General features: G+C 42.9%; 1 protein-coding gene across 1 annotated transcript in view; it reads right to left on the reverse strand.

The window, feature by feature from the left end:
* Window positions 1-10,029: 10,029 nt before the first annotated feature.
* The window catches only part of PRKG2 (protein kinase cGMP-dependent 2), a 32,709-nt gene continuing 16,122 nt past the window's right edge, over window positions 10,030-26,616 (reverse strand). The window contains exons 7-19 of the mRNA XM_063336991.1: window positions 25,026-25,103; window positions 23,880-23,974; window positions 23,003-23,071; window positions 21,983-22,081; window positions 20,900-21,050; window positions 19,468-19,604; window positions 19,227-19,316; window positions 18,827-18,968; window positions 17,916-18,079; window positions 17,103-17,225; window positions 14,147-14,209; window positions 13,219-13,285; window positions 10,030-12,393 (exon numbers count right to left, since the gene is read on the reverse strand). Of these exons, the coding sequence (XP_063193061.1) occupies window positions 12,298-12,393; window positions 13,219-13,285; window positions 14,147-14,209; window positions 17,103-17,225; window positions 17,916-18,079; window positions 18,827-18,968; window positions 19,227-19,316; window positions 19,468-19,604; window positions 20,900-21,050; window positions 21,983-22,081; window positions 23,003-23,071; window positions 23,880-23,974; window positions 25,026-25,103 (1,374 nt within the window). The 3' untranslated portion in view covers window positions 10,030-12,297. The remainder of the gene's footprint in view (window positions 12,394-13,218; window positions 13,286-14,146; window positions 14,210-17,102; window positions 17,226-17,915; window positions 18,080-18,826; window positions 18,969-19,226; window positions 19,317-19,467; window positions 19,605-20,899; window positions 21,051-21,982; window positions 22,082-23,002; window positions 23,072-23,879; window positions 23,975-25,025; window positions 25,104-26,616) is intronic.

The raw sequence follows: 26,616 nt of genomic DNA on the forward strand, positions 1-26,616 counted from the left end.
TCTTCACAGTACTGATTGATAATTAATCCAGAGTAGAGCTGTAAAGGTAGCCGCATCTCTGCGTTACAGTTGAAGGGTATGGAACTGAGCAAATCTGCCTAGTGTTGGACACAGATTAAGAAGGGTTCTTACGCTACATAAGGTTTGCTTCTAGTCAAGTTGACATAGGTTGTAACGTATGTCCTGATGGTCCTTCTGAGCTGGAACGGGATGTGAAAGGTTGCCAGCCAGGAACGGATGTTACACGATCAAAGCTGTAGGGAATGTCACCGTGTGGTCTAATGGCCTGGTCGCACCTCTTGGGGTGTGCTGTAGCACATGCCTGCTGTCATAGTAGCGTCTGCTCGTGCTGTGAAAGATCAGGTACAAAAAAAAACTAAGAGAGGTAATAACACCTGGATCTGGAAGGGAAGGTTACTGGCCAGCTGTCCTGAAAACTAACTGGTGGTCTCTTTTTAGCACAGTGATTATACGAGCAAGTGCAGGCACAGGGAACGCTGTAACCAAAAGGGTCACATTAGGGTATTCCCTTGCCATTACGGCCCCTTCAGAAAGGAGTTTGAAGTATGACTTGTTTAATACGCATCTGCCATTTCCTTTGTAGTAACAGATGAAAATTGGGTGGTTTGCTTGTGGACTTTGCTCATAGTTGAGTGGAATTAAGCCCTGAGCAGGGAGGGAATTGTCACTTGGAGTTGCCTCCTACCACTTGCAAACAGTTGCCAGTCTCCAGTCCTTTTCTCAATCCTTAAGCTTGGTCCTTGTAGCACTTACGTAGGACTGAAAAATGGGTTGATCAGACAAGTATGAGATGGATTTGATTTACGTGTTTAGAACAGTTTTATGAGCTTGGGGTGGCAGTGTGCATGCTGCTTCATCTTCCTTCCATTTAACCTGTGCTTTGCAATGCTTGGCCGGTAATTGCCATGAATTCTTTGTGTATGAAGATTGTAGCATATTCCATGTTGCATATCAGCATATTAGACAACAAAGAATCGTATTAAGCTCTTATATTTTTCAGTCTTTGTGTAGTTCTCAAATGCACTTAACTATAGGAATGTAATTTTTGTCCCTGGTCTCTGTTCCTTCAGCCATGACACACGAAACTCATAGCTTTGTCCAGCTTCCCTCCCATGCTGGGCGTGTCCAGCACGCACTATTAGAATTAATGGTAGATGTGTGTAACACTGGGTTGTAAACGCAACTCCGGTTCTTGCTTACTTACCGTGTCCCGCAACACATTGGGCTGTGCATAAACTTCTTACGGAAAGAGGCTCAGGCTCAGCTCTGCTGCATAGACTTATTTGAAGGAACATCCTAGGTAACTTTCTGTTTCTCCAGCTGCAGCTGGATCACACCCTGAATGCGGTCTTCAGATTGTTTTTGGGGATGGGGTAGGTTGCATACCACCAACTACTGCTCCGGAGTTCGGCGAGGCTACACCCAGCATAGCAAGGAGAGCAACAGGCAAGTATGGAATTGGGTTAGCTTCTTGTCTTAGAAAAATGAAGCTTTGTTTTGAAGTCTCATGAAAGCAGGCATCTGAATTGTTCCCTGACAAACGTGATATAAGAGCTATTGGGTTTCTCCCGGTGCAGTGTCATTGTCCCTGGACAGCTTTGCTTTCTCACTGTGCAAGCAATGAAGTGTTTTATTAGCTGAGCTGTTTGGTTTCCAGATGTGTGGGAAATTAAGCCCAAACAGTTCTCTATTTTGGCTCTTAGGAGCAATGAGGAGGAACGCTTTCTAATGACCTGTCAGTTTCAGTCTTGTAAGTTGGAATTTGCAATTTCTAAGCCAGGAGCCACCTTTGGCAAATGACGCTCTCGCCATGCTGCCTTGCTTGGGAATAGCGGAAAGGGGTGGCTGAGTTGGGCTTGTCACTGCTCTGTACTACGCCCGTGGAAGCCCAGCGCTAGTTTTTGCTTCAAATGTCTATCACCTGTAACTGCTCTTAAACTTCGTGCTTGAAGTTAGAGGCGGCAAGGTTCCCCCTACATATTTTGCAAGGTAACACGGTCAATGTAGTTCTTCAAAAAGAACCAGCAAATGGTAATTAGAGACAAAACTTGCATCTTGCCTTGCTGAAAGGATAAGAGCACTTCAGTGTGTGCAAACAGGCGTCATCTGTTGGGAGGCTGATGGTCTCCATCTACAAGATATTAAAACAAGCGGGTAGGATGTTTCTGTGGACAGGCCTAGCCGTGTCAGTTGCCCAGAAACTGGTAGCAGCTTCTCTCTCTCTCTCTCTCTCTCTTTCTCTTTTTTTCTAATGACTTTTAGCTGTAACCGGCAGAGAATTTGTCCAGTTACTTGGGGATGTAAGTCTACAGCGCGCTCCTTGGTGGGAGAAAATACGCAGTCAGAGGGCAACCTGAAGGAGGGAGAAGCAGAGAATTTGCACTCCCTTAATGTTCAGCAAGTCAGGCTCGATTTTGAGATTTTAATTTATCACCAAGAAGGCGTACTTGGTGGGAGCATCTCAGCATCCCTCATTGAACGAAGCACGGGGTATTCCTCTCGCTGCTGATGTTTAGAGCTCCTGTGAAAGACGGGATCGCTATGGGCCGTGCTGAGGTCTTCCAGCAAGCTCCCACCTACAGCCAGGTAATTGCAAGTAATTAAAATAACACCCTGGGTGTGCGTGTCTCTAGAGCATTCACTTTTTAACTGGAAGCAATGTGGCTGTCATTACCTACTGGAGATAATTATCTTGTAGGTAGAGGCAGAACTCGGCCCTGGTTGCTGCAAATCACTGGTTAAAAGCCAAGAGGCAGAGAAGCGACCGGCAGCTGCAGCACTCGTAGCTCTGAAAGAGCTGGGCTGTACCGAACAGGCGGGTTCTCACCAATGTGATTATTTTTCTTTGTGTCCATTCCAATAGTGTGATACCAAAACTTGAAAATTAAAACTACAAGGAGCAGAAGTGTCTAAAAAAGGACTTCTCTAAGGACATTTGAGGACAAACTTAACGCGATTTCTGAGTTTCTTTGTGACCTAGTTGTGTCAGCATCACCAGCTGGCCCAAAATTTCTCTTTTGAGAGAGAAGTACGGCAAGTGGAAGGTGGTTACATCTGCTGTCATCTGGCTGAAGTGACGAGCTGTCCTCACGTGGGGTTTGTGCAGGTCCGGGGTAAAGGGGTGTGAAACACGATCGGTTCATCTCTGCAGTCATGTCATGGTGCTTGTCCTGGAAAGAAATTACGCTGGGCTTTCTGAGCAGCTCTCTGGGTTTGTTTTACACAAGGAATGGGGTCCTAAAAGTTCATGTCGGGGTTACCACCATAACTAGGAGAAGGATAAATATAAAAAGGAGTAGGAGAACTATTAGAGCAGCTGTGAATCACTTTTGCTTTTTTTCCTCCATATCTTCCTGTAAATCCTTCTTGACTTTTGGAAAGTCTGAGCATAGAAAAAATGCTGAAAATACGGTATCTCTTTTACAAGGACCAGCCTGTGAACCACTTTTGCACGTAGACCCATGTGCTAACTGCTTCATAAGAAAACTTTAATGTAAAAATTTAATTTGATTTAATTTAAAATTTTAACTTTCTGCTAGTTGTAACATTTCATGCATGTGTACTGCAGAAATAGATGGGCAAAACCATAGTAAGCCTAATAACATGCTGATTTTTTTTCTTTTTCTTCCACTGTGTAACTGGAACAACACGACAACCAGAGGTGCCAGGAATATACGAGACAACCATGGTGTCCCTGTAAGGTACATGGGAAAATTGGGGTGGGTTTTTTTGGTGGTGACAGATGTGTGGCAGGAAGTTCCCGTGCACTCCCAGCTGCTCTTTCTGCTCCCACGCAGGAGATTTTTTTAATTCCTATGACAGTACTGAATGCCAAAACAATTGCTTGTAGGGCTAAGATATAAATTCAGAAACAGATGAATAAATTGCTTCTGTTTTGTTTTGCTCCAGTTTTTTTACTCACAGAGTTGTTCTGCTAGTGCCAGAGGAATGTATATGTGACTTGGCATTTTTTGGTAAAACTCAGGAAAACTAGTAGCTGTTTAATCCTCGAGTTACTCAAGGGACAGGATTGTTGCAAATCAGAAAGTTATTAAACGCTGCCAAGCAAAACACCTGCAATGAAAAAAAATCATATGTAGGCTGAAAATTGGTAGTTATCTAACAGCGCTGGTACCAGCATAAGATTATCAAAAGAGATAACCGTTGGGTTTATTTTAAATCTTACTAATTTTCTATATAATGACAAAGTGGTGAATTCTGCACAGCATCTGCTTGGTCAGCAAATCTGCCCCAACATCTTTACTTGAATTTCTCCAAGTTCAAAAGAGCTAGCCGTACAATATGAAAGAGCTATAATTTTGCCCTGTAACAGCAAAAATGTAGTGTGTTTTGACCTAAAGATGTGTTCTGTGCAGCACAGTGAGGGTACCTGTCTCAGGCTGAGAACCCTTATTCCCAGAGTCCTCCCTCTGTAGTTGGGGGGGGAGGGGATGAGGCAGGCTCAAGGTAGGACCACTGTCGCGGCAGCGGGATGTGCCGTGGTCACGGGGTCTGGCAAACACCCTCAGCCTTGGCGCATTTTAAAACGTGTGTGTCCTTTTATAGAATCACAGAATGGTTTGGGTTGGAAGGGACCTTAAAGATCGTCTAGTTCCCACCCCCTGCCACGGGCAGGGACACCTCCCACTAGACCAGGCTGCTCAAAGCCCCGTCCAGCCTGGCCTTGAACACTTCCAGGGATGGGGCATTGACAACGTCCCCGGGCAACCTGTTCCAGTGCCTCACCGCACTCAGAGTAAAGAATTTCTTCCTCATATCTAATCTAAATCTACCCTCCGGTTTAAAACCGTTACCCCTCATCCTATTGCTGCACTCCCTGATGAAGAGTCTGTCCCAGTTTGAGCAACACAGGACTAATTTCACTTCTAATGTTTGGGAAAACTGCACTTTTAGAAGACTCTAGTGTATGAATTTATGAAAATATTTACTTTTTAGCCAGCTATGGTATGTGGGTTTCAAGGTCTCAGTGGTTTTGAGCTCACCAGGTGCAGGGATGAGGAGGAGCGAGACCCAGGCACTTGACCCAAGCTGGCCAGCGGGATTATTTCATACTATGAATGTCACACAATATAAATTAGAAAGTTTGCTGAGAAGTTCTCTCTCTTCCTTGATGGGTGTGAGCCAGAGAACATCTTGTCCTGGTGCCGGACCCCTGAGCCCTTCCCTTCCTCCTGAAGCCGTAGTGCTCGCAGTGTCCGCCATTTGCTGTCCACTGCTGGGAGTGCACAGCTTCCTGCTGATGGAATCGGCTGAGTATAGTCATTGTATATTTTATATTGGTATCGGTATCAATATTGGCTCTTTAGTGCTATTAATGTTAATTATCTTGTATCTAGGGCAGTTGTGGATGCCCCATCCCTGGAAGTGTTCAGTGCCGCCACAATGGCTGAGTTGAAGTAACGCGACTGCGGGGCTGGCTTTCCCCCTCGGGGCAGGAGAAGAATCAGACAGTCTGTGTGCAAATCACGTGGACTTAAAAACTGGATGACAAAGGCTGTGCTTTTCTCCTGGCTAAGACAGACAGTCGCAGACAACAAAGAGCTTTTCCCTGCTGTGTCTTGGTAATGACACAGAGCCCCTCTCTCTGGTGTGGAGGTGTGTGGGCTCCTGTCTTGACTTTAAGGACAGTTGGAAGTAGTGATGTGCACAGGCTGACTGTACCGTAGGGGTTCACCTTTTAATCCATTGGTCCACTCCTGGACCTGATGTCATGAGGACACGCAGGGGATACCTAGGACATGCAGGGGATGCCACCTGCTAATCTGGAAGCAAGCTCGGATTTTCAGTAGACGTCAGGCCCTGCGAGCAAAAACAGATGCAGCGGTTCCCAATAGATGTGTCTTGTAACAGCTGCACAAATAAATCCATAGTTTATAAAATTCAGTGTGACAACGGCTACAAGCTCAAACAATAAACTATTAAAATAACTAAATCTAATCTTCAATTTGTGGGGAGCTTGTTGCAAAATAGATTTCATAGAGCTTGACAAGGCAACCTCAGCTTTCTGCCAGTATGTCCCATTTCTTTGTTCAAGGTGAGCTGGCTGGTGATGAGTAACACTCTTATCACCAAAATAATTTCCTTTACAGTATTTTTGATGCTCTTGAGGTGCACACCTCTTATCGTCCCTAGGAAAGTGGGAGCTGCACAGTAGCCCTTGAGGGCTGGGTTTCTCCCCACATCGCCTTCTGTTAGGATTACAGCATGTTCCTTTCTTAGGATAGCACCAGACTACATCTTCCCGAATACAGTGGAGAGGAGAAAGTACCTTGCAGCTTTCTAACTCCCCACGGGAGGGCTAGGGGGTCATCACACTGCAGATGAGACTGCTGCCTGGCATCCAAGGACATTGCCCCCCCTGAGCGACACGTGAAGCACAAGCTGAAGGAACTAGGACGCGGATCCCTCCCACTTTGTCCCCAGCAGGGTGATGCACCACAGAGGACATAGTTCAAGCTAAGGTCCAGCATGTTCCTGTCGCTCTTCCTCTCAGGCAGGGAAGCTGATCAGAAACAACTCTAACGTAGGCTCTCGGCAGCCAGGCACTACAGTAGTGTAACAGCACAACGTTGCTGAGCGACCTTTTGAGTCCCATCAGGGTGGGTTTCACTTTTGTTTTTCTGGAATGCTTTTTGCTTAGCAAGACAGCACAGAAAACAATCTACCCGGGGCTGGACTTTACCTCCCTAGTGACTCCCTAGACTATTCAGCAGCCGAGCCTCCTGCTATTAGCCCCATAATTTCACTGGAATATTCATTCCATCTTTTGAAGTTGCTGGCCTGCAGCTTGGTACAGGTAACAGCTTTTGGCTCTGCAAGCACATCAGGTGAGCTTTATAATTACATTTGCCACTTCTCTGCTCCCACACATGGATGAAATGCTGGCTAGTGGAGGCCAGCCACACCGTACCCTTGACTTCTGCGGACCAGGAGTTCACCTTATTTCAGTAGGTTTGTCCCAACTCCCACCAACCAGCAACGAGCCCCATCATATCAGGAGTCACGATGAGCTCACGTTTGGGAGTTCTGCCAAAGGATGCACCTGAACACTGATGTAAAACTTGCTGCTGGCTTGCTGTTATCCCCAAAACAGACCACTGGGAAATATCTGTGTGCCAAGCAACAGATCATGGATTTGCGAGAAAATAATTACCCACCTTTTCTGTGGCTAGTGTGCAAGACAATTTGCTTTCAACCTGTAACTCCCTGTCCAGCATCACCTTGTACACAATGTACAGAAGAACCAGGCCCTCATCTCTTGGCTGCGATGGCAAGAACGGAGACTCTGACTCCCAGTGGGAAAAGATGCTTCTGACCGCTCAATCCTTCCCTGCTGGCCCAGCCTACCAAGTAAATTTGTGTTGCGTCTCAAAGTAACACCCTGCCCTCTCACTTGGAGGTGACCCAGGTTCCCAAGCCACAGGGACACATAAAGGTTCGAGGAACACAGGTGGTGGCTGTGCATGGTTACAAACGCGTTTAATTTCACATCTCCACGTCTGCTATCTGCACAACCTCCTCCTTGCTCTCCATCTTTGGGAGGAATTACCTGGTTTTACTGTTGCTGCATTCTACCTCTTTAGCACTGCCTCCCCTCTCTCCCTAAAACTGCACCACACGCAAAATACGTTGGTAATAATGTGGTGCAAATCCACTTTCCTTGGGCTTTCACCTCAACAGATCTTACACACTTAAGGAGTACCGCATCCATGGGAACCATTTATCTGAGCGTGGACATGCAGCCACTTCAGTGGTGAGATACGAAACTGTCAAACAACGTTGTGTAACAGGCGTATTCACATGTGCGTGCCTGTCTGTGTCTCTTGACGTACTCTTGCTTGTTCAGCCCTAGATCAAGAAGTAAAGAAGTCAGTCAGAATTGCTCAAACCCACCCCAGGAAACAAAATAACTGTGCTAGAAGGACAAGGCACTCAAGAGATACGGAGAGCTAGTCTTGCGCTGCCTTGCTGCGCTGCGGTTGAGAAGGCTGGCTTTAATTGTCTCTTCTTTCCCTGTCTTTCTGAATAATCTCGAGGAAGTCAAATTGTCACACTGTCAGAGGTGTCTAAACCCAAAGCCACACGCAGCTCTCTACAGGGACTTCAAAAATCACCAAAGGGGTTAAATCTCTCAGGACTTCAGCTCCCACTTTGTCAAATAAAGATAAAAATTCTCCTCACCACTACACTACACTTGGGGACCACAGGAGGGGAAAGCTGTGTCTGTTCAGAGATGGCTTGTTGAGTAGCGGGAGGAGAAAAGGCTCTCGGCTGCCTTTCATTGCAAATGAGATCTGTTCAATCCTGCCTAAAATCACAGACATTCTCTAAACGTCAGGACAGCTGTTTCCTCACATTCAATGCAAAAATCTTACAGGCTTACACTCTCTAACATGCACCCCACACCCCTTTATGTATGAATTCAAACGTTTGGGGCAGTAAGGTTATTTCTTCCCCTTTATATTAACAGACGACACATTCAGACATCGGGGTTGGCCAGCCTCACCCTTCTCAAAGCCTGAGGGGCCAGCTGTGAGGACACGGTAAAAATTCATCACTTGCACTAAAAACTGGATGGAACTATCGCATGTCTGGGAATTTTCTCTTTCACTCTGCTGCTGCTCCTGCCTGCATGCCTCTCTGAAGTGCCCACCTGCATCTCTGCTCTGACGTGGTGGCTGGGGAAAGGTGCTTTCACCTACCCAGACAAGGCTAACTGCTCCTCATCTCCGTCCTCTGTCAGGAAGAACAGTCATCCCTCCTGCCTCCTGAGGCATGTTCTCTTGTGGCAGTAGAGGGGAAAAAAGCATAGCTATAGTTGGGTTTCTCAACGAGCCACGCAGCGAAAGCAAAGCTGACACAGCAGAAAGGCAAAACACAGATGAGAACACCAAGGAGAGAACGCAGACAATTACTAACATATCCACAGCATGCCCGAAAACCTGAATGTCAAAATCTGTTTTTTCACTGACCTTAAATTAGAAAAAGCAAAAATCAGCATAATGTGATCATCATCGTAACTGTCCATTCAATCCTCCCACGATCTCTGTGAAACTACTTGAGCCCGAATTGTTTATTTACCCTCTTGTTTTACAACAGCAGAACGCCACTGGTGCTGAGTTGCAGTCTGAAGTACATCTGGCTGTTAAAGACAGTTTGGGTTAGTTCAAATAATGTTTAGCCTGCACCCTATCAGCTTCTGCTTCTGTTTCTGGAAAGCTTCAACTCAGTGAACTGTATACATGCCCGAAATAAAATTAATCCACTGTACATGGGAACTCTACGTAAATAAAAAATTATCTGTGACCTCATTTACTGTATCTTCTTATGTATTCATTTTCTCAACATCTGCTAGGGAAAACATAGTCTCGGGTGGGGGACACGCTGCAAGAAATTACATCAGTGACTCTCTCTCCAGGGTAGTCTTTTCTGCCTCAGTCTTTTCTGAATCATGTGGACAAGCAGTCTAAGTCAGGGCTAAGAATCCGGATTGCTGCACGGAATGCGATTGTGAAAAAATGAATGTCCTGCCCGTTGCACTGTAAGCTTACTTTATTTGCACACGCTGCAAGGTAAACAAGCTTTATAAAGAAAACATAGCCCACAGCTGCACAGACTTCATGCTAACTGCACTAAACTGTGGCTCTTATGGCTATGTGGCCGTTTCTTCACTTAAAAAAACATATATTTATACACTTATTTTTATACACATATATATATGTAAGAAAACTATCGATAAATACAATGGAAAAATTACCACCATTTTGCACAGACTTTGCTGGCTGCAAGTTTCCACAACAGTTTACAAGCAGGCAGGGAAAGAAAACCAGCTAAACATGTAGTGTCTTCCTCCAAGGGCTCAATCCAACCTTCAGTAAATTCAATGGAAAATATTCTACTGCCTTTATTTGGATTGAATGTTATAAAACCCATTTAAATTGATTTGCTGTCAAAGCGATGGCCACCCAGCAGTAAAAAATGATTGTAACCATGGAACAAACCATGGAACAAACCATGGAACTACACCTACGGCAGCCCCTCGCTCACCCAGTTGGGATAAGTCGTGACCAGGAGCTAGGAAGTCTAGCCAGCAGTCGTGGGTAACCAAACCCTGAGCACACATTACAAGTTGCCTGGGAGGTTTTCCATCCAGCACGTGAAATACAGTGTGCTGAGGCAGCTTCAAAATCGAAATTTAGATTGGATTTTTTCTCAGCGGGAGCTGAAACAAATCCTAGCAGGGCTTGACGATGCATCCATCTCCTAAGCGCAGCGTGACACCCAGGAACATCCCTGCTGCTACAGCAGTTGTGCTTCATAACAGAGCGCAACAGAATTCTTCTTTATAAACCAAGAATGCACAACATCTGAGACTGCATTTATTATCCCAACAACATTTCAAAATAATTCCCCTGTTCTAATAATTTAAAGCTTAAGTGGCAAAGCCCAGGCATATATAAACTCATCAGGAACACGCGTTGTTCTATATTCTGATTATAGAAAGGGCTGACAGATGAAGCTAATTCCTACAGTTATAAAATCACTCAGCCTGGGAGGGATTTCGGGAGGTCTCCAGCCCAACCTCCTGCTCAAAGCAGAGTCAACACAGAATTCATTTTGGGTTGCTTGAGGCTCTGTCTGGTCCCTTCTTGAAAACCTGCAAGGCAGGAGACTGCAGAACCTGTCTGGGATCCTGCTTTGCTGGGGAAACACTTTTTCCCATTTGTCAAGTTGGCGCCTCTCCCGTCCCAGTTTACAACCCCTCCTTCCTGTGCAGCTCCATCAAGGGCCTGGCGCTGTCTTCTCAGTAACCCCCCCGCAGGCGCTGGCTGGCTGCTGTACGGTCCCCACGATGCCTTCCCTCCTCCAGGCTGAGCAAGCCCGGGTTCCTCAGCCTTTCCTCGCAGGGCACGCGTGCCAGCCTCCTGACTAACTTAGCCATTTGCTGGCCTCCCTCCCTCAGGTTGTTTGACGGTTCTGGTTAGCAATTTGTTTGCTTGTACCAAAGCAGGTGAAGACAGGGCTCAAAAAAATCGGGCTGCAAATCACAATTGTATTTTTATATCATTTTTGAGAGGAGCTTGGAATTTCTTGTCTTTCTAAACCTCAGTAGTAGCCATTAGAGAGAAGGGAAGGTGGTCAAAAGAAAACAGAACATTTAAGCTGCTTCATGAATAGAAATCCTTACGAGAGGGAAAAAAAAAAAAATCAAGTTTTTGCTCTCTTATTCTCCCCTTCTATACAACTAAAACTCAGAATAATTACATGTTAATAAGATGTCTGATGAAATATGATTTGAAACGATAGCTCACATCTAGTGCTACCAACTGGAACATTGAAATGGGCGGGAGTTTAGCACTGATGTGAACAGATGTAGCACTTCAACAAAATGTCAGTGAAAACAATCTGAAAATACATTTGAAGGAAAAAATATGATTGTATACTTACATATTTTTTTCCTGCAAGGTAAATGCTTTTTGTCCATCTTTTATCTTCACACTACATAAAAGCAAAACATTTTAAGAAATGGACATGGGTCTTTGAAGCGGTGAGGGAGATACATACCACAGTCTGCTTCTCCAGGCAACTTTTATTATGTATATACCTTGTTTCCGTACTGGACTTTCATTTCACCTGCTATACCCTGTCTCATGTATTCAACCTGGGGCAAAACTACACCGACAGAGAGACAGCTTCCACATTGATAACCTTTTAGCTGCAGCATCATATCAAATCAACCTTTCAGTAAAAGTCTCTTTTCTACACACTTCTGGATCAATGCGATACTGGCCCTTATGGGGAAAAAGCGAAACACAGAGCAGACTTAAGATAAAATGAAAAAGAAACGTAGCATCAGCAGTTGACAAAGTTGACAGAGTTATTGGCTTCCAGTATTCATCCTCGCTGTTCAAAATAAAGACATACGGTAACCTTGTTAATATCAAAATATTAGCTAGTGATATTTCCACTGGCAAAACCCGATCCCATAGTGTCTGAAAATGTTCATAGAGACATTGTGTATCAAAAAACCCTCAGGTTACATCTGCTGACTAAATGCATGCCCTTGGTATAACGGGATGCACGCAGATTTTGGTGCCTTATCCAAACAAGTTCTGGTTGCTATAGTCTTCTATCCTTCAACGAACATCGTGTTTGTCACAAACCTTGTGTAATTCGATTTGAAGCAAGAAACAAGAGAGCAGGTTTAGAACTGACACCTATGAGACTCTATAAATGTCCTGGAAGCAAAATACATCAGAAATCCTTGTCCCAGCCTGAAAGTTCATCTGGAGGGGTTCCCTCTTCAGGTGGGTAGCTGTCAAAGTAGCTGTAATCAGTCGGTCCAGACAACTAGGACATTAAAAACACAAAGAAAGGGTTGTTTCAGGAGGTAACTTTTGAAAATACTCTCCATTGATTATGCATCATTTTTGTTGCTACCAGTGGAGGAATGAAAGGCTAGCATGATATGCGTGACTTCTCATTTCCTTGTTCTTTAAAAGATAAACCTCCAGTAATTGAATTGTGTAACATAACAATGGCATCGGCCTCCTTATACAAAAAACAATCCCCAAATATTATCAAATCCTAGATTTCACCCAAAGCCCTATAAGGTCAGTAAGAGAACTGGGCCACACTGCATACAATTTTGATTCAAATTTAAGAGCAAATCTGCTCTCAAAGCAGGTCTCAGAATTATTTTTTTGGAGTTCAAAGTGAGTTTCAAATTCTTTACCCTGGATCTTTTTTCATTTTAGGGCAAAGAGAAACGGGCCATTTAAAACAGGAAGCTTATTCAATGATGTGCTGTAACTCAATAGTAAGAGAATACAGGAATTTGTACTCCGCACAGTAATGTGAACAGTGCATCTTAATAATGTGCCCATTACAGAGGAAAATATGTTTTTTCAGTATTCTTTTTTGACCAAACACCGTTTATTCTAGTAATGCTGAAAATCTCATGCAAAGTACACAGGCAGAGCAAAAATTCAGTTAAACAATGGAAATAAAGTAATGTATCGCTTGCTCTCTCTCTCTTTCATTTGATTTCCACTAAAAATGGTGAGCTATGACAACAATCTTTGGGAAATTTTGCTCTCCCCATCAGTTGTTTCTTTGTAGCCAAGCACTTTCATATTAGTAAAGCATTATGATACTGGAAGCCAAAGCCAATACCTCTCTTTTCAAAGGCGATGTTAATTTCCTCACTTTCAGACCATCCCAGTTAAAACCACTCAACCACCTGATCAAAAAGAAATGAGAGACAGACAGGGAGAGACGAAGAGAGAAAGCCGGATTGCTTTCTGCCGTTATACTATTAACAGTTGAAAAAACACGTGAACAAGGGCTATAGGACCTTTTTTCATGACAACTTCTGTCCACGTGACAACACAGTTGTTAGAAGGATGAAACTGGAGCACACTGTCAGTGTCATGCAAGGGAGCGGTAGCAGGGGGAGCTTCAGGACCAGATACATTGCATCTCCTCCGCACAGAAGTGCCAAAGTGACAGGCAGGTTAATAGAGGCGTGAGCACAGCCATGCAAAAACAGATCTGGCCCCTTGGAATTCCACCCTCTTTCTACAGCGAGAGAAGAGGGAGACGAGCAGAAAAATCAAAGCACTTCTCTGCCCAGGCACAAACTGTAGGGCTTAGAAACAACTCCGATAAAAAGAAAAGGTAGGAAATGCTTAATCCACAGAGGACTTTCTTTGTTAGGAGAAAGGGGACAAAGCCCTAATACTGCTCCCGAGCTCTTAACTAGCATTCTTAAAAAGTAACTGTTTAAGGGTCCGGAGGTCTGAAAGGCAGATGCTGAACTGGCATTGATTTCTGCGAGAAGTGAATTAAACTCCTACATCAACAACCTGCGACAAAACCAGTTAATAACAAGATGTTTTCTAGATAACCATACTGAGGGTCTATGTTTATATCATTGCTTGCTTTAGTCGCAAATGTACTTGATAGCAACAGAGATCTCTCTTACGCAATCTGCCTGGAAGTGCCTGGAGTTTTATGCGTTTACCAGACTCGAGTTCTAAAATATAAAAAATATTTTCAAATTAAAAACCAGATTTTCTTCATGGCAGTCTCTTTCACTTACCTGTGCTTCTTGATGTCATTAATTCCATTCCTCAGATTGCCTAATCTTTCTGTAGGGTTTTGCCTTAAAAATAAGAGAAGAAGAATAAGGATAAGATTTTTAAAAATATTCTTTTTTTTTTTTAAAGAGCATTTATAAGTCCTAACTGCCTGCATTCAACAGTTACACAGGGATGGAGCTTGCATACAACTTCTGGTCTCATAAAAAGCCACGATGAGGTGTTGCTCACTGCTTTTTTCCTTTGAGGATGGAGAAACCTTCCAGGAAGCCAAACCAGTGCCACCCTACTGTGAGAGGCAGCAGAGGGAAATCAACTGGTTGGATTTTAGTTGCGCACCTTTTTTTTTTTTTTTTTAATATATAGAAGGAGGCATACCAAAATTTGCATTTACAAAGATCCTTTCAATTCTGCTGCACAAACACGGTGTGTACTGTTCCTAGTGCCATGGATGAAATCCCACTGGAGCTGGGATTTCAAAATCAGCAGTGTCACCAGCCACAGGTTGTGCTTGTCACTATGCGCTAATCCTTCTGAATTACGCCGACCCTTTTGAAATACCACCTTTTTGAAAGTTTTCAAGTGGGCTTAAGTAAGTCTTAAAGTGCCCTGCGCTTTCTGTAGGAGCTTGTTGTGGTGCAACATCATTCTGATGATGATTCTGATGATCATTCAAACATTTCAGAAACACAGCCATCAAAACACTCCAACTCTTCTGTCACCAGCTCCTAAAGAGAGAAATAACCCTTTCTCCCCTCATGACGATCAGTTATAAAACACAAACCCAAAACTAATAATGTCTGGACTGCAACTGAGCCTGCCTGTTTGGCAAGTAGAAACTTATCAACAGTTAAATGAAAATAACCCTTTCATTTTAATTCCAATTGGTTACTGAAAGCGATTAACAAGCATTTTAATTGATATTGCAGCACAGATTTCAATTATTATACGACAGGATGCTGACAAGTTAGGTTTGCCACCTGGATGGCAAAGAGTTAAAATTACTGCAGTTATGGGAACTTGTGCTGTGTGCCAAACTGCAAAAGCTAATTTATGGCTCCCTGGTGAAAAGCATATGACATATCATGCGACATAAAAGGGGTAACCTGTCTGGCCTTCCCCAACGAGACAGTTTTTTTTTTTCCTTTCTCTTTAACAGAAATGATGAACTCCACTAATGAGATTGTGGGAACGGACAACGTCTCCAATGACCCCACTAACAGCCCAGTGGAAGCAATCCACATCTTCCATCTTGGCATCTTCACAACGACGTGCCTACTCCTTCTCTCCTTCACTGCAATGATCTGCTGGGACATACATCAATGGCAACAACGACAACGATGAATATACGCCCATTGCCCACTCTCTCTTTCCTTGCTCATGGGTGTAACTATACTCAATGGCCCACACACAAGGTCTGTGGGACCATGCACTAGTCTTGGAACACCACTAAGCAAGGCAGGCCTAAATCTTTCCACTTTAGTCTTACATGGGCAGAAAGTATCCACAAAAGGGGAATGGGGTTGGAATGACTCTCATCGGATGGCTCAACTCCAAGCCGTGGCAGGAGGGAGAATACAAATTGGATTGGATGTTGGGCAATCAATGGATCTGTGTACCGCAGGCCAACTGAAACGAAAATATTTTTATACCGACTTTTCCATACTGGAACACCACAATACCAACTGTTATAAAATAAAAGAACCAAATTTGGATTGCTGGCATAACTTTACCTTTACTGAACAATGCTTCAGACTTTCAAAAGGAGTTTCAATCATGGTGGCAATTGATCTACCTCACTTATCATGCAGAAAATGATAAGATTGCCGCCTTTGTTCTCACAATACACAATGCTTTGGTGTACGCTATACACCCAATCATTGCTTTAGGACTGAACCACACAGGAACTGTACTATATCCTTTAGAGCATAGAGCATGGGCCCATCAAAAGGAGGAAAAGTGGCGAACAATTGATATAAACACGTGCACTGTGAGAGAACACCAAGGTTTCATTTGTGAAAGTAACACTCTTGAAGCCCAAGACATCTGTTTAGACACGGAACAAAACACAGAATCACAGAATGGTTCGGGTTGGAAGGGACCTTAAAGATCATCTAGTTCCAACCCCCCTGCCGTGGGCAGGGACATCTCCCACTAGACCAGGCTGCTCAAAGCCCCATCCAGCCTGGCCTTGAACACCTTCAGGGATGGGGCATCCACAACCTCCCTGGGCAACCTGTTCCAGTGCCTCACCACCCTCACAGTAAAGAATTTCTTCCTAATATCCAATCTAAATCTACCCTCTTTCAGTTTGAGGCCGTTACCCCTCATCCTATCGCTACACTCCCTGATAAAGAGTCCCTCCCCATCCTTCCTGTAGGCCCCCTTTAGGTACCGGAAGGCTGCTATATGGTCTCCCTGGAGCCTTCTCTTCTCCAGGCTGAACAACCCCAACTCTCTCAGCCTGTCCTCATAGGAGAGGTGCTCCAGCCCTCTGATCATCTTTGTACTGCTAAAATTCAACCTCTCAATCTACCTTACATTATTAATAAATTTTGAATAGCTGCTAAAACATAACTGTGTCAAATATTTTCATCCGCGACAGAGCTATATGCCTAAGTAATTTTTGAAGCATTTTTTTAAAACACTGCACTTACTTAATAAAATTAACTTCTTTAGCGCTTTCCTCAGCCCACACTGAAAAAGTTTTCCCTAAGATGTGTTTCAGAACAAATTCACAGCTACAGAGAAAGCCCAGAGCCTGTGTTTGTACATACCTCTCCAGACTGAGTTGTGACACACACTCAGAGGCATGAATGCGTACTGAATATAATCAGAATAGACTGTGTCAGGCATAACAATTTTAAAGGAAGTTGTCAGGAATGCAACACTCTACTCTGGATCTTAAATAGCTCAATCTATCTACACCCAGGCGCTGCCACAAACTGCCCCTCTTACCTGCAGAGTCTGCGAATCAAATCCTCAGGTCGCCTTGTTATTATTTTAGGAAAATCCAGCTTTTCAATGCCTTTGAGAATCAAATTATATGTCATCATTTGATCAGCCCCAGAGAACGGTGGACTAGAAAAAGAAAGCAACACTGATAAATGGAATGGCTGGCAAGAGCAGATATGGACATTTGTCAACAAAGCAAATACTTGAGAATATGGAAAAAAACCCCGCTGTCCTAGTTTTACATTCTTCAGCCTTTCAGTCTGTTTAAGATATTAGAAAGGTTTGAAGCTGGGAAGCTGCCTGTAGGTACCAGGGAAAACGCATGATCATGTCTGTCCCTCTAAGCTAGCTGTGCTGCAGCCTAACTCAGAGAAGCTTCCATGTGGTACTACCATTGAGCATTCACAAAGAGTTGCCACGGAAGCGTGCGTGGAGGCGAAGAACGAGCCCTGCTTACAGTTCACCCCGTCACACTGTGCCCCGTCACCCACTAAAGGGGAAAAGACTAGTCTGTTTTCAGCTGTTCCTCACAGGAAACACCATCAGTTAAAGGAGCCCTACACCAGCCACTTATAGCCAGTGTCTGGCCCTTTCCCTTAGATGGATAAACCAGAATTGAGAATATGTCCCACACTTTGTCCGTGGTGTTTCTGAAACGATGGAAGATAAGACATACATAAGAGGCAAAGAAAGTATCATTTTGCAAGTCGTTCCTGTTTACTGATGGGAAATAACCCAACCTGTTTATTTTAAAAATAACCTTGAAAATGTTTTTAAAAACAAGCAAGGCAAGAACTTGGAGTAGAAGGCACTTACCTGCCTGTAAGGAGTTCATACACAAGAATCCCAAGGGACCAAAAATCCACACCAAAGTCATGGCCTTTACTCAGAATGACTTCAGGGGCAACATACTCAGGGGTTCCACAAAACGTCCAGGTTTTCTGCCCTGATCCGATCTTCTTTGCAAAGCCAAAATCAACCTGGTCAAAATCAACATATGCTGTATAACGCAGAGGTGTTTTGCACTGGGAAGCCTTAAAGTCTAAATTACCCTCATCTCCTGCAAAGATCTGAGTTGCCAGTTTACAGCTAAAACAATTACACAGTGTTGGTGTGAAGGAGAAAGAAGTAATTCCATTGGATTACTGAATGTTATAGAGCAGATCCATTTATTTTCATGAGTAATTTTCTGAATTATTTGTCTTTTGGATAGAACAACCCATGCTTTCCTTGCGGACATGAGATTTACAGTCCATGGAAAACGGTGGGTTGCTCATTGTCCTCAGAGCGGATATTTGAAGGGTATTCTCTTTGGACTTTTCATGGTCAGAGTATGGCAGTATGGCAGGAGCTCTTTACTGTGTTCCCTCTCTGCAGACATGCTGTAGAACCTACGATCGCTTCAGCCTGGGCGGGGAGGTAGTTCTGCACCTGGGAAATGTGGTTCCTGCTTTTACGTTAAGATTGGCTGCTGGGAGGAATTATTTTTGCTGTTTACGCTGTGGCAAGAGCCCTCGGAGCCTGCAAATCCCCAGTTTATCTGTGCCTTGCAACGCCTTTGTTTCTCACTGTGCAACAACTAGCTTTCCCTCTTTTCTACTGAAGTGTAAGGGTTACTAACCTCTGGGATCCTGATGCTAGAATTACATGCTGTCTATTTATATCCCCCCGCAAGGAAACAGGATACAAGCACAAAAGGATAACATTACAGAAGGATTACATCTCACCAGTTTTATATAGCCTTCAGCATCCAAAATTAAATTTTCTGGCTTCAGGTCTCTGTAGATAATTCCTACGTGATGTAGATAGTCAAAAGCCTCTGTCACACACCCAACACAGAACTTGGTAGTGGCTTCATCAAAGCTGCCTCTGGAACAGAAGTAATCACTATCCCTGTAGACAATTAACTTCTAAAAATGCCTTGCTCATTAGCCAGATAACACATAACACCCCCAGAACATTAACAGCTTTTTTGCATTGACATTCAGTACCTCACTCATGTGGTTGAAAACAGAACAAAACGTCTTTTCATTGGACCGGTCTTGACTAGAGAACCTACTCAGCAGACACATTGACTGACTGGTTATTTTAAAGGACGAGGTTCCACAAAGGTAACTTTGCTGTTACCTGTCTCTCAGCAAGCTCCACAGTTCCCCTCCAAGGCAAGCCTCCAGTAGCATGTATACATACTTACTATCTTTGAATGTGCGATACAGTCTGCGGAGACAAATGACAGCAATTTAGGAAAAGTAAAATAAAATGCGAGACTTGCAATGTCTTTCATCCAGAACTCATATATGCCAAAGCTTATTCTTAAAAAATGCCGTCCAGCGGGTCAACTTTCAAGGAAATCTTGCGGTCAACTTACTTTACAATGAATGGAGAACATATTTGCTCGAGGATTTTCTTCTCAGAATAGATATGCTCTTGTTGTTTGGTGTCCACTACATGCTTCTTCTTTATACACTTCATAGCAAAAGCCGTGTTCTCATTTTTCACTTTAACCTATGAATAAAAACGATGAGCACACATGAGGCAAAGAGAGGATGTTTTACCAATCTATTCTCAATAGATACACTGATATCCTTTTTCAACACAGCGCAGGACTGAAATTGATTACTGTAACGAGGGACGAATTCCAGATTTTCTGCAGAACTGTTCTGTATAATTTTAAGTCAAGCATCAGATCTTTTTAGTGTCCCAGTCCGCCCTTGTAAAATGAAAAGAAATGTTCCCTGTGTTCATTTTATGTGTACAAAATAGCAGCAGTTTGGATAGGTACTGTATTTTACAATGAGTTTATACACAGTGTGTTCCAATTTCAATTTAGGATTTCTAAACACTAACATAATACAAAAGAAAAAATGCAGAGGCAATTTATGAAAAATGTTTACAAATAATTTTGCATTACACTGAAATATTGTCCAATACGAAATAAAAAAAAATGGAAGGTAAAACAGGGCTTCTGGGAAACCAAGGAAGCAGCTATCGGTGTCATACAGCTGGCTGAGAATTCAAATTTTAGCTTATTATTCAAGTGATGCTGCAGAACTTCCAAGCTGACAGTCAATCAGCGAGGAAATTTTTTTTTGTGAAGCATGAATTGGAATAAAACAATGGACGGTCTAACTCCTGTACAGAATTATTGACTTCACTACCCTGACATAGTCTCCTTTAATCTACCGCTACCTTCAGCAGCCTGCACAAGAAGTGTTCACATTTTTTTCAGACGTTTGCTACTCAGCCAAAGGAAAGCGGAAATTAAAACTTTAGTCTAATGAGGCTCTTCGCATCGCAGAAAGACGGCTGTTCATGCTTCTGAATATGACTCAAAAGAGACATTACAAGTTGTTGGAAATTTCAAAGTCAACACAGCTCAGAGCTAGATCACACTGATTATAGTTGCTGTGGGGCATACCAAAGCAATTCTAACAACACAGACTATGCGATGCTGGAGATGACTTCAGGTCCAGGCAGAATCTTGGGCAAAGGCCTGCAATTCAGGGAACACAATGCAGGTAGGCACATCTGTAAACTCCACATGCACAAACTGAAGAATATAAGTCTAGTGACCAGGAAGATACTTTTAACAGCAGAAGAAGGTGGCATGCAAAAATGGATTTGTTTCTTTGAACATTTAAGTTCTGAAAGTACTTTTTAACTGTGTATTGCTTTATATAGAATTACCTCTGCCTGAGGTAACAAACGTGCAGAATATTAAAATCCCTCACATTTTTCAGCAGTTAAATCAATCGTCTAAGACAAAGAACTGCTTGAATATGTTTAAAACAAACTCTTACAAGCTCAACCCTTCCGAACCCACCAACACCCAGAGTTGTGACAACTTCTAAATTCTGGAATGGGGAAGGAGAGAACTGGGATACTTTCTCCTTCAGCTCTATCATCTCCAAAGACACCTCTTTGGTCAACTGTCCACAGAAGGATCTTCCTCTGCATTAAGAAAAGTAACACAGGTTAGTGCGTTCCTTGCCAGCAACCTGTACCACAGTACTCTAATACTCCTATAAATAAATAAAAGAAAAGCCTTCTTTTTTCCTAACAGAATCTTAATTTTATTTTACGCAGAAACACTTTCTTTCTGGACATCCTATGGAACTAAATTAGAAGTGAAATGCTACAGAAGTTCACTTCACTGGGTACAACGAACAGTACTTTTATCAAGAGTTGATCCACGGGTAAGGTTCCTAATTATACAGTCAGATGCAAAAGTTTGGGCACTCCAAGTTGGAGAACGAATCTCTGAAGGACTGTGTACCAGTGCCAGTAGAATGATCAGAAATAAAAACAGAGCTCTATTTCCAAACAGAAGAAAAACATACTCTGCTGATCTTCCAATGGTGCTCAGGTTGAAATCAGGGGCAGATAAAACAAAAGTGTGGTCCACAGCTAAAAGCAAACCCTCTAACAGCACCAGTGCTACACTGAAACATTAAAAATAAATTGTTTCTTTTATGCCTGCTTATTTCTATTTAAAATGGCAGTTAGTCCTTTGTACAGTAATACGGTTTCATTAATTCAATCAGGAGTTAAAGTTGATCTTTGAGGGTTTTACCAGTCAAAGAATTTACCATCAGAATGCAAAAAACTATCTGAGCAGACTTTCATGCCTCTTCTGTGTTCAGTTTTCTTGGGATAGAGTGAATTTGTGGTTGGAAGTCCATATACTGAGATTCTATGTAATTTTTGTTTCAGAAAAAATTTCTTGGACTCTATGAGCATATCCAGACAGTTTCATTGTAGTGACTGTTATCATTCCCAGGGGCCCATTTCCATTAACTCCCAGCCATGATTTTACTTACATATCTATCACTCTTTTTTATGATTACCTACTAAAGATATGCCTAACAAACGATTTGACTTACTTTGCATGTCGCTTTTCATCAGCCCGGGCCAAATTAGCCACATAACCTTCAAGGTAAGTTTGCAGTTCCTCGTAAGTTCCAACAGTTTGATTAAATGTCCTGAAAACACAAATGAAACAGTATAAACTAATGAACATACAGTGGAAAGAGAAGAAAGCAGTATGTGTGCTGCTGCACCAAGGCTTTACCTTGCCTCTAAGTCATGATCCAGACTGAGCACTAAACTCTCACTTTGACAGTACAAATTTTAAGAGCTTTGAAGTGGTAGGAACCAGCTGAAGTACCAAACTTCATTTGTCAGAGGGTAGGGGGACAGAGTGCCTGATCTCCTCAGGTCATTTCCTGTCGTGTTGAAATAATTCGGAGCAGGCTGGGTGTACTTTGTCTCACACACACGCTATGGTTATTAAGTGCGGTGCCGCCATTCCTACCACAGGAACCAGCTTGGCATGAGTCTGGCTGGTTATACGGTGATGCACCCCAGGATGGGGTTTGCCCTCTTGGCTGCCAGGGCACGCTGCTGACTCATACTGAGCCTGCTGTCAACCAGCACCCCCAGGTCCCTTTCTGCACGGCTGATCTCCAGCCACTCCTCTCCCAACTTAAAATTGGCCTCTACCTGACAAAACCAGGAATTTGGCTGCATGTCCCCCCGAACAAAAGGACACCCTGAAACCAGGGACACACAGGGGCTTTAGTTGTTCCCTGAGCCAATGAATAGCACTTAACAAATGTGAAACATCACCACCACAAGGAGAGAAAGACAAGAATAACTCTGAACTACTCTTAAGCTTCTGTGCTCCTGCACCTTCTGTCGGCCCCTCTTCATTAGGCATAAATGATGCATAGAAATGAAGCATTCTAAAGCGTAGCCACAGTTCAGTATTCCAAAAGCATAATCACTCGTTCAGTATTCACTTAAGCAAACATTGTGACTATGCCTACAGTGAAGTCACATCTTATTGTTAACCTACTGAAAGGGGATGCAAGTCTTTCATTTAACTGTGGCATGATACTTACTCTCTATTTATAACGAGGCACTCCATATTGTATTCATCTGCAATAACATTTGCTGATCTGACATCATCACTAAGAATTGAAACAGATTAGAAGAATTCAGAAGCATATCAAAATCCTCAAAGTACCCCTGTACTCATGGAGGGTCACAGCTGCTATAGGTGAAACTCCTCCAAGGCCTCTGCAGCCTGTATCTGGATTAATATTGCTGAACCAAACACACAATTATATCATTTTACTAGCCATTATTATTGTCTAGCGCAGTATTTTTTACAGTTTCATTATGATTTGAAACATAACTTCCTTTAGCAACCTTCCAAGAAATTACGAGGAGATGTAATTAGCATTACGTCAGGATTTACTACTCATTTCAGAAACGATCCTCAGATATAAAACGTTCCAGAGACCAAACAATCCCTAGTCAATCACCCACATAAATACGTGCTATATGAGCTATTTGGCTCATGGGTCATGTCCTCTCTGTACTTCTTTTCTCTGTTTCTTACTATCACGGGTACCAGCACAGAAACAACAGCTCAGTCCAATAATGATGGCACTTATCCATGCTAGGAGTCATCTAGAACCTGGCTCAAGTTTTCATAATAGCTTTTACTGAAATATAAACAATAAGCAACAATGCAAAGAGGGACAGGATTCGACTTTTTCAGGGAAAACCAAAGGTAGGTGACAGGGTATACTTTCAAGTTCTCCCCGCAAACACCAAAACATTAAGACAAATTCAGCTATTGCCTTCACCTGCTGACTTTATTATAATCAAAACAAATATTATATTCAAACCAGCCATGAGTTGTATAATCCGACACATGGTGATAGCTCAATTAAAATACTGTACATCATGAATCAGACAATTTGAACTAACCTAATGAGAGCCTTTTCTCCAAAGTAATCTCCTTTATGCAGATTTTTAATCAGCTGAGGCTGCGAGTGATCTGCAGTACTCTGGGTAACTATCACCTGGGAAGTACAGGACCAAAAATGTAACGAGGTAAGTTTCAAAGTATAGCATGGTTTCCCCTTCTTTTCTATGTATTTCATAAATGCCTTAAGCTCAGCAATGCTGCAGAAAGAGTTACAAATCTATATAATTACTCCCTCCTCTCAAAAATTAAAACCATCAAACATTACCTGACGCCTCTCTAATTTTTGCTGAGAGATGGAAAAATTAATATATTCATTATTGCCCACCCCCAACATTTTCTCCTCATACCTTTTAAAACAGACCAAAACAAACTGCATTTTAGTGAAAACCTGAAAAATACTTCAGTTCCCAGAGTGGGCAGGCATCATACGAGCTTTTCATCTTCTCGGATAAACAGATAGCCTCCAGAAACATTAACTAACATTTCCCCCCTTCGGAAACTCCGCTTCCACAGCAGCACACGTTCTGCTGATGCCCACACCCCTTAGCAAAAAACAACCCAGAACATCTCCAGACACAGAGACATTTTGGAAACTTGAAACCCCTACTGGAAGTTTTTGATGAAAATTCTCCTGATTTGATTTTTGAGAGTTTTGTTCTCAGCCTCCAATGTAACAGCTGAAGGATAATGGCTGCTGCTGTACTCCTCTGGGAGTGACGAATGAAAGGAATAGACCCTGAGTCACCTCAAAGGCCGTTCTCCGTTAAACCTAGGACTCCATTATTTCTTAGACGTTTCACAAGTCACGTATTTTGCCCATTGGATACTGAAACATCCAGGAGATGACGTAGGATCAAATCTCATTTACAAAAAAATCGACTTAACATCTCTGCTACACTGCCAAGAGGCTTCAGGACATACTTTAGTTACATTATAATTAGAACAATATAACATGGGTTCATTGTGAATGAAAATTTGGCTCCCTGAATCTCTGAAATGCTGCTTTTATTACAGTACTGCAAACTTAACAGTATCTTCAAAAACTCTGTGCACGGTTTTTACTGAAGACCACATCCGTCGAGGGAGTTTTTGAAATACAGGTGTTTGTATATGTTACTTTAGAAGTTAGGTGTATTATATCTTACCTTTCCTTTTGCTATTATAAAGAAGGTATTTCCTTCTTCTCCTTCCCGAATAATATAATCTCCCTTGTCATAGTACTCCTGTTGGAGGAGAAGAGAAAGACAATATTGTCCAATATATCATTAGCCTCTCTGAAAATTCTAATTACTATGCAGAGTTCTTAATACATCTGGATGTTCCATTGATGTTTAACTGCTTGTCTCCTGCACATGTTGCATCCCATGATAATATCCAAGCATTCCACTATATAAAGCATGGTGTCCAATCTGTAACATATCTTAATGCGACAGCATGTTATTTTTTAAAAAAAAAATTAACACTGATATCACCCTTATGAAGCAGGGGAAAATGACGGGAAAAAAAGATCAAAAGCTCTTAAAAGAGTTCTAAATCAAAATCCCACTTCCAAAATTAATCTTGGGCTTGACACCTCTAGGAATGCCTAAGTCATCTCTTGCAAGCTACCAAAGTACCATTTTTTCTGTCTCTGCTAAGGAACCCTGCTTTCATTATCTAATTGTTTAACTTTCAGTCAAGCATTTTTTTCCATGTTAACTTCCAGCTTTGTGATCTGTTCCTCATAAATCATAGAATCATAGAATGTGTTGGGTTGGAAGGGACCTTTAAAGGTCACCTAGTCCAACCCCCCCGCAGTAAGCAGGGACATCTTCAACTAGATCAGGTTGCTCAGAGCCTCATCAAGCCTGGCCTTGAATGGCTCCAGGGATGGGACCTCCACCACCTCTCTGGGCAACCTGGGCCAGTGTCTCACCACCCTCATTGTAAAGAACTTCTTCCTAATGACTAATCTAAACCTACCCTGCTCCAGTTTAAAACCATTGCCCCTCGTCCTAACGCTACATGCCCTTGCAAACAGCCCCTCCCCATCTTTCCTGTAGGCCCCCTTCAGGTACTGGAAGGCTGCTATAAGGTCGGCGCAGAGCCTTCTCTTCTCCAGGCTGAAACAACCAGTTCATTTTTTTCTGCTCTGAGCAGAACTTCCCTAGAAGTTTTCCCTTGCCAGGAATCCAACCAAAAAAAAAAAGTCACTGCTTAGGGTACTGCTGTGCTAAGGCCATTTGCTGTTTCACATAATCAACACCATGATCTCCTCATCCCCTTGCACTATGGCCATTCATCACTCTGCCTGCTCTGACTTGTTGGGACTGAGGCTCTTCGTTCTCTGAGGAACTTTTGTTCTCCACCTGCAGAACTGTTCCAAGACTGGGGTTCCTATAGACTTTCCCTATACAAAAAGCTTTAATAGTTACCACTGCTCCTGGAAAACATCCCAGCTACGACTACATATCAAGCCTTTACCTCCAAAGGCTGCTGGCAGATGCAGCCCTAAGACACACAGATATTTTGCTGGTTTCATATGTTGAAGTCCTACAGCCGTTTTGCCCCTTGTATTTTGTAGCGTATGAAAGTATTAGCTATCCACGTTGCAAACAGGTAAAGCATAATTACCAAAAAAGAGTCAGAGACCTGGACAGTAACTTGGTGCTTAGTCTTAACAAAGGCTAGACTATAGATCCTCTTATCTACTTGCTTGAGTCCTTCGATGCCAAAGTTATAACTTACTTTTATGCC

The sequence above is a fragment of the Chroicocephalus ridibundus genome, chromosome 5, assembly GCF_963924245.1.
Source record: "Chroicocephalus ridibundus chromosome 5, bChrRid1.1, whole genome shotgun sequence".
Lineage (NCBI taxonomy): Eukaryota > Metazoa > Chordata > Aves > Charadriiformes > Laridae > Chroicocephalus > Chroicocephalus ridibundus.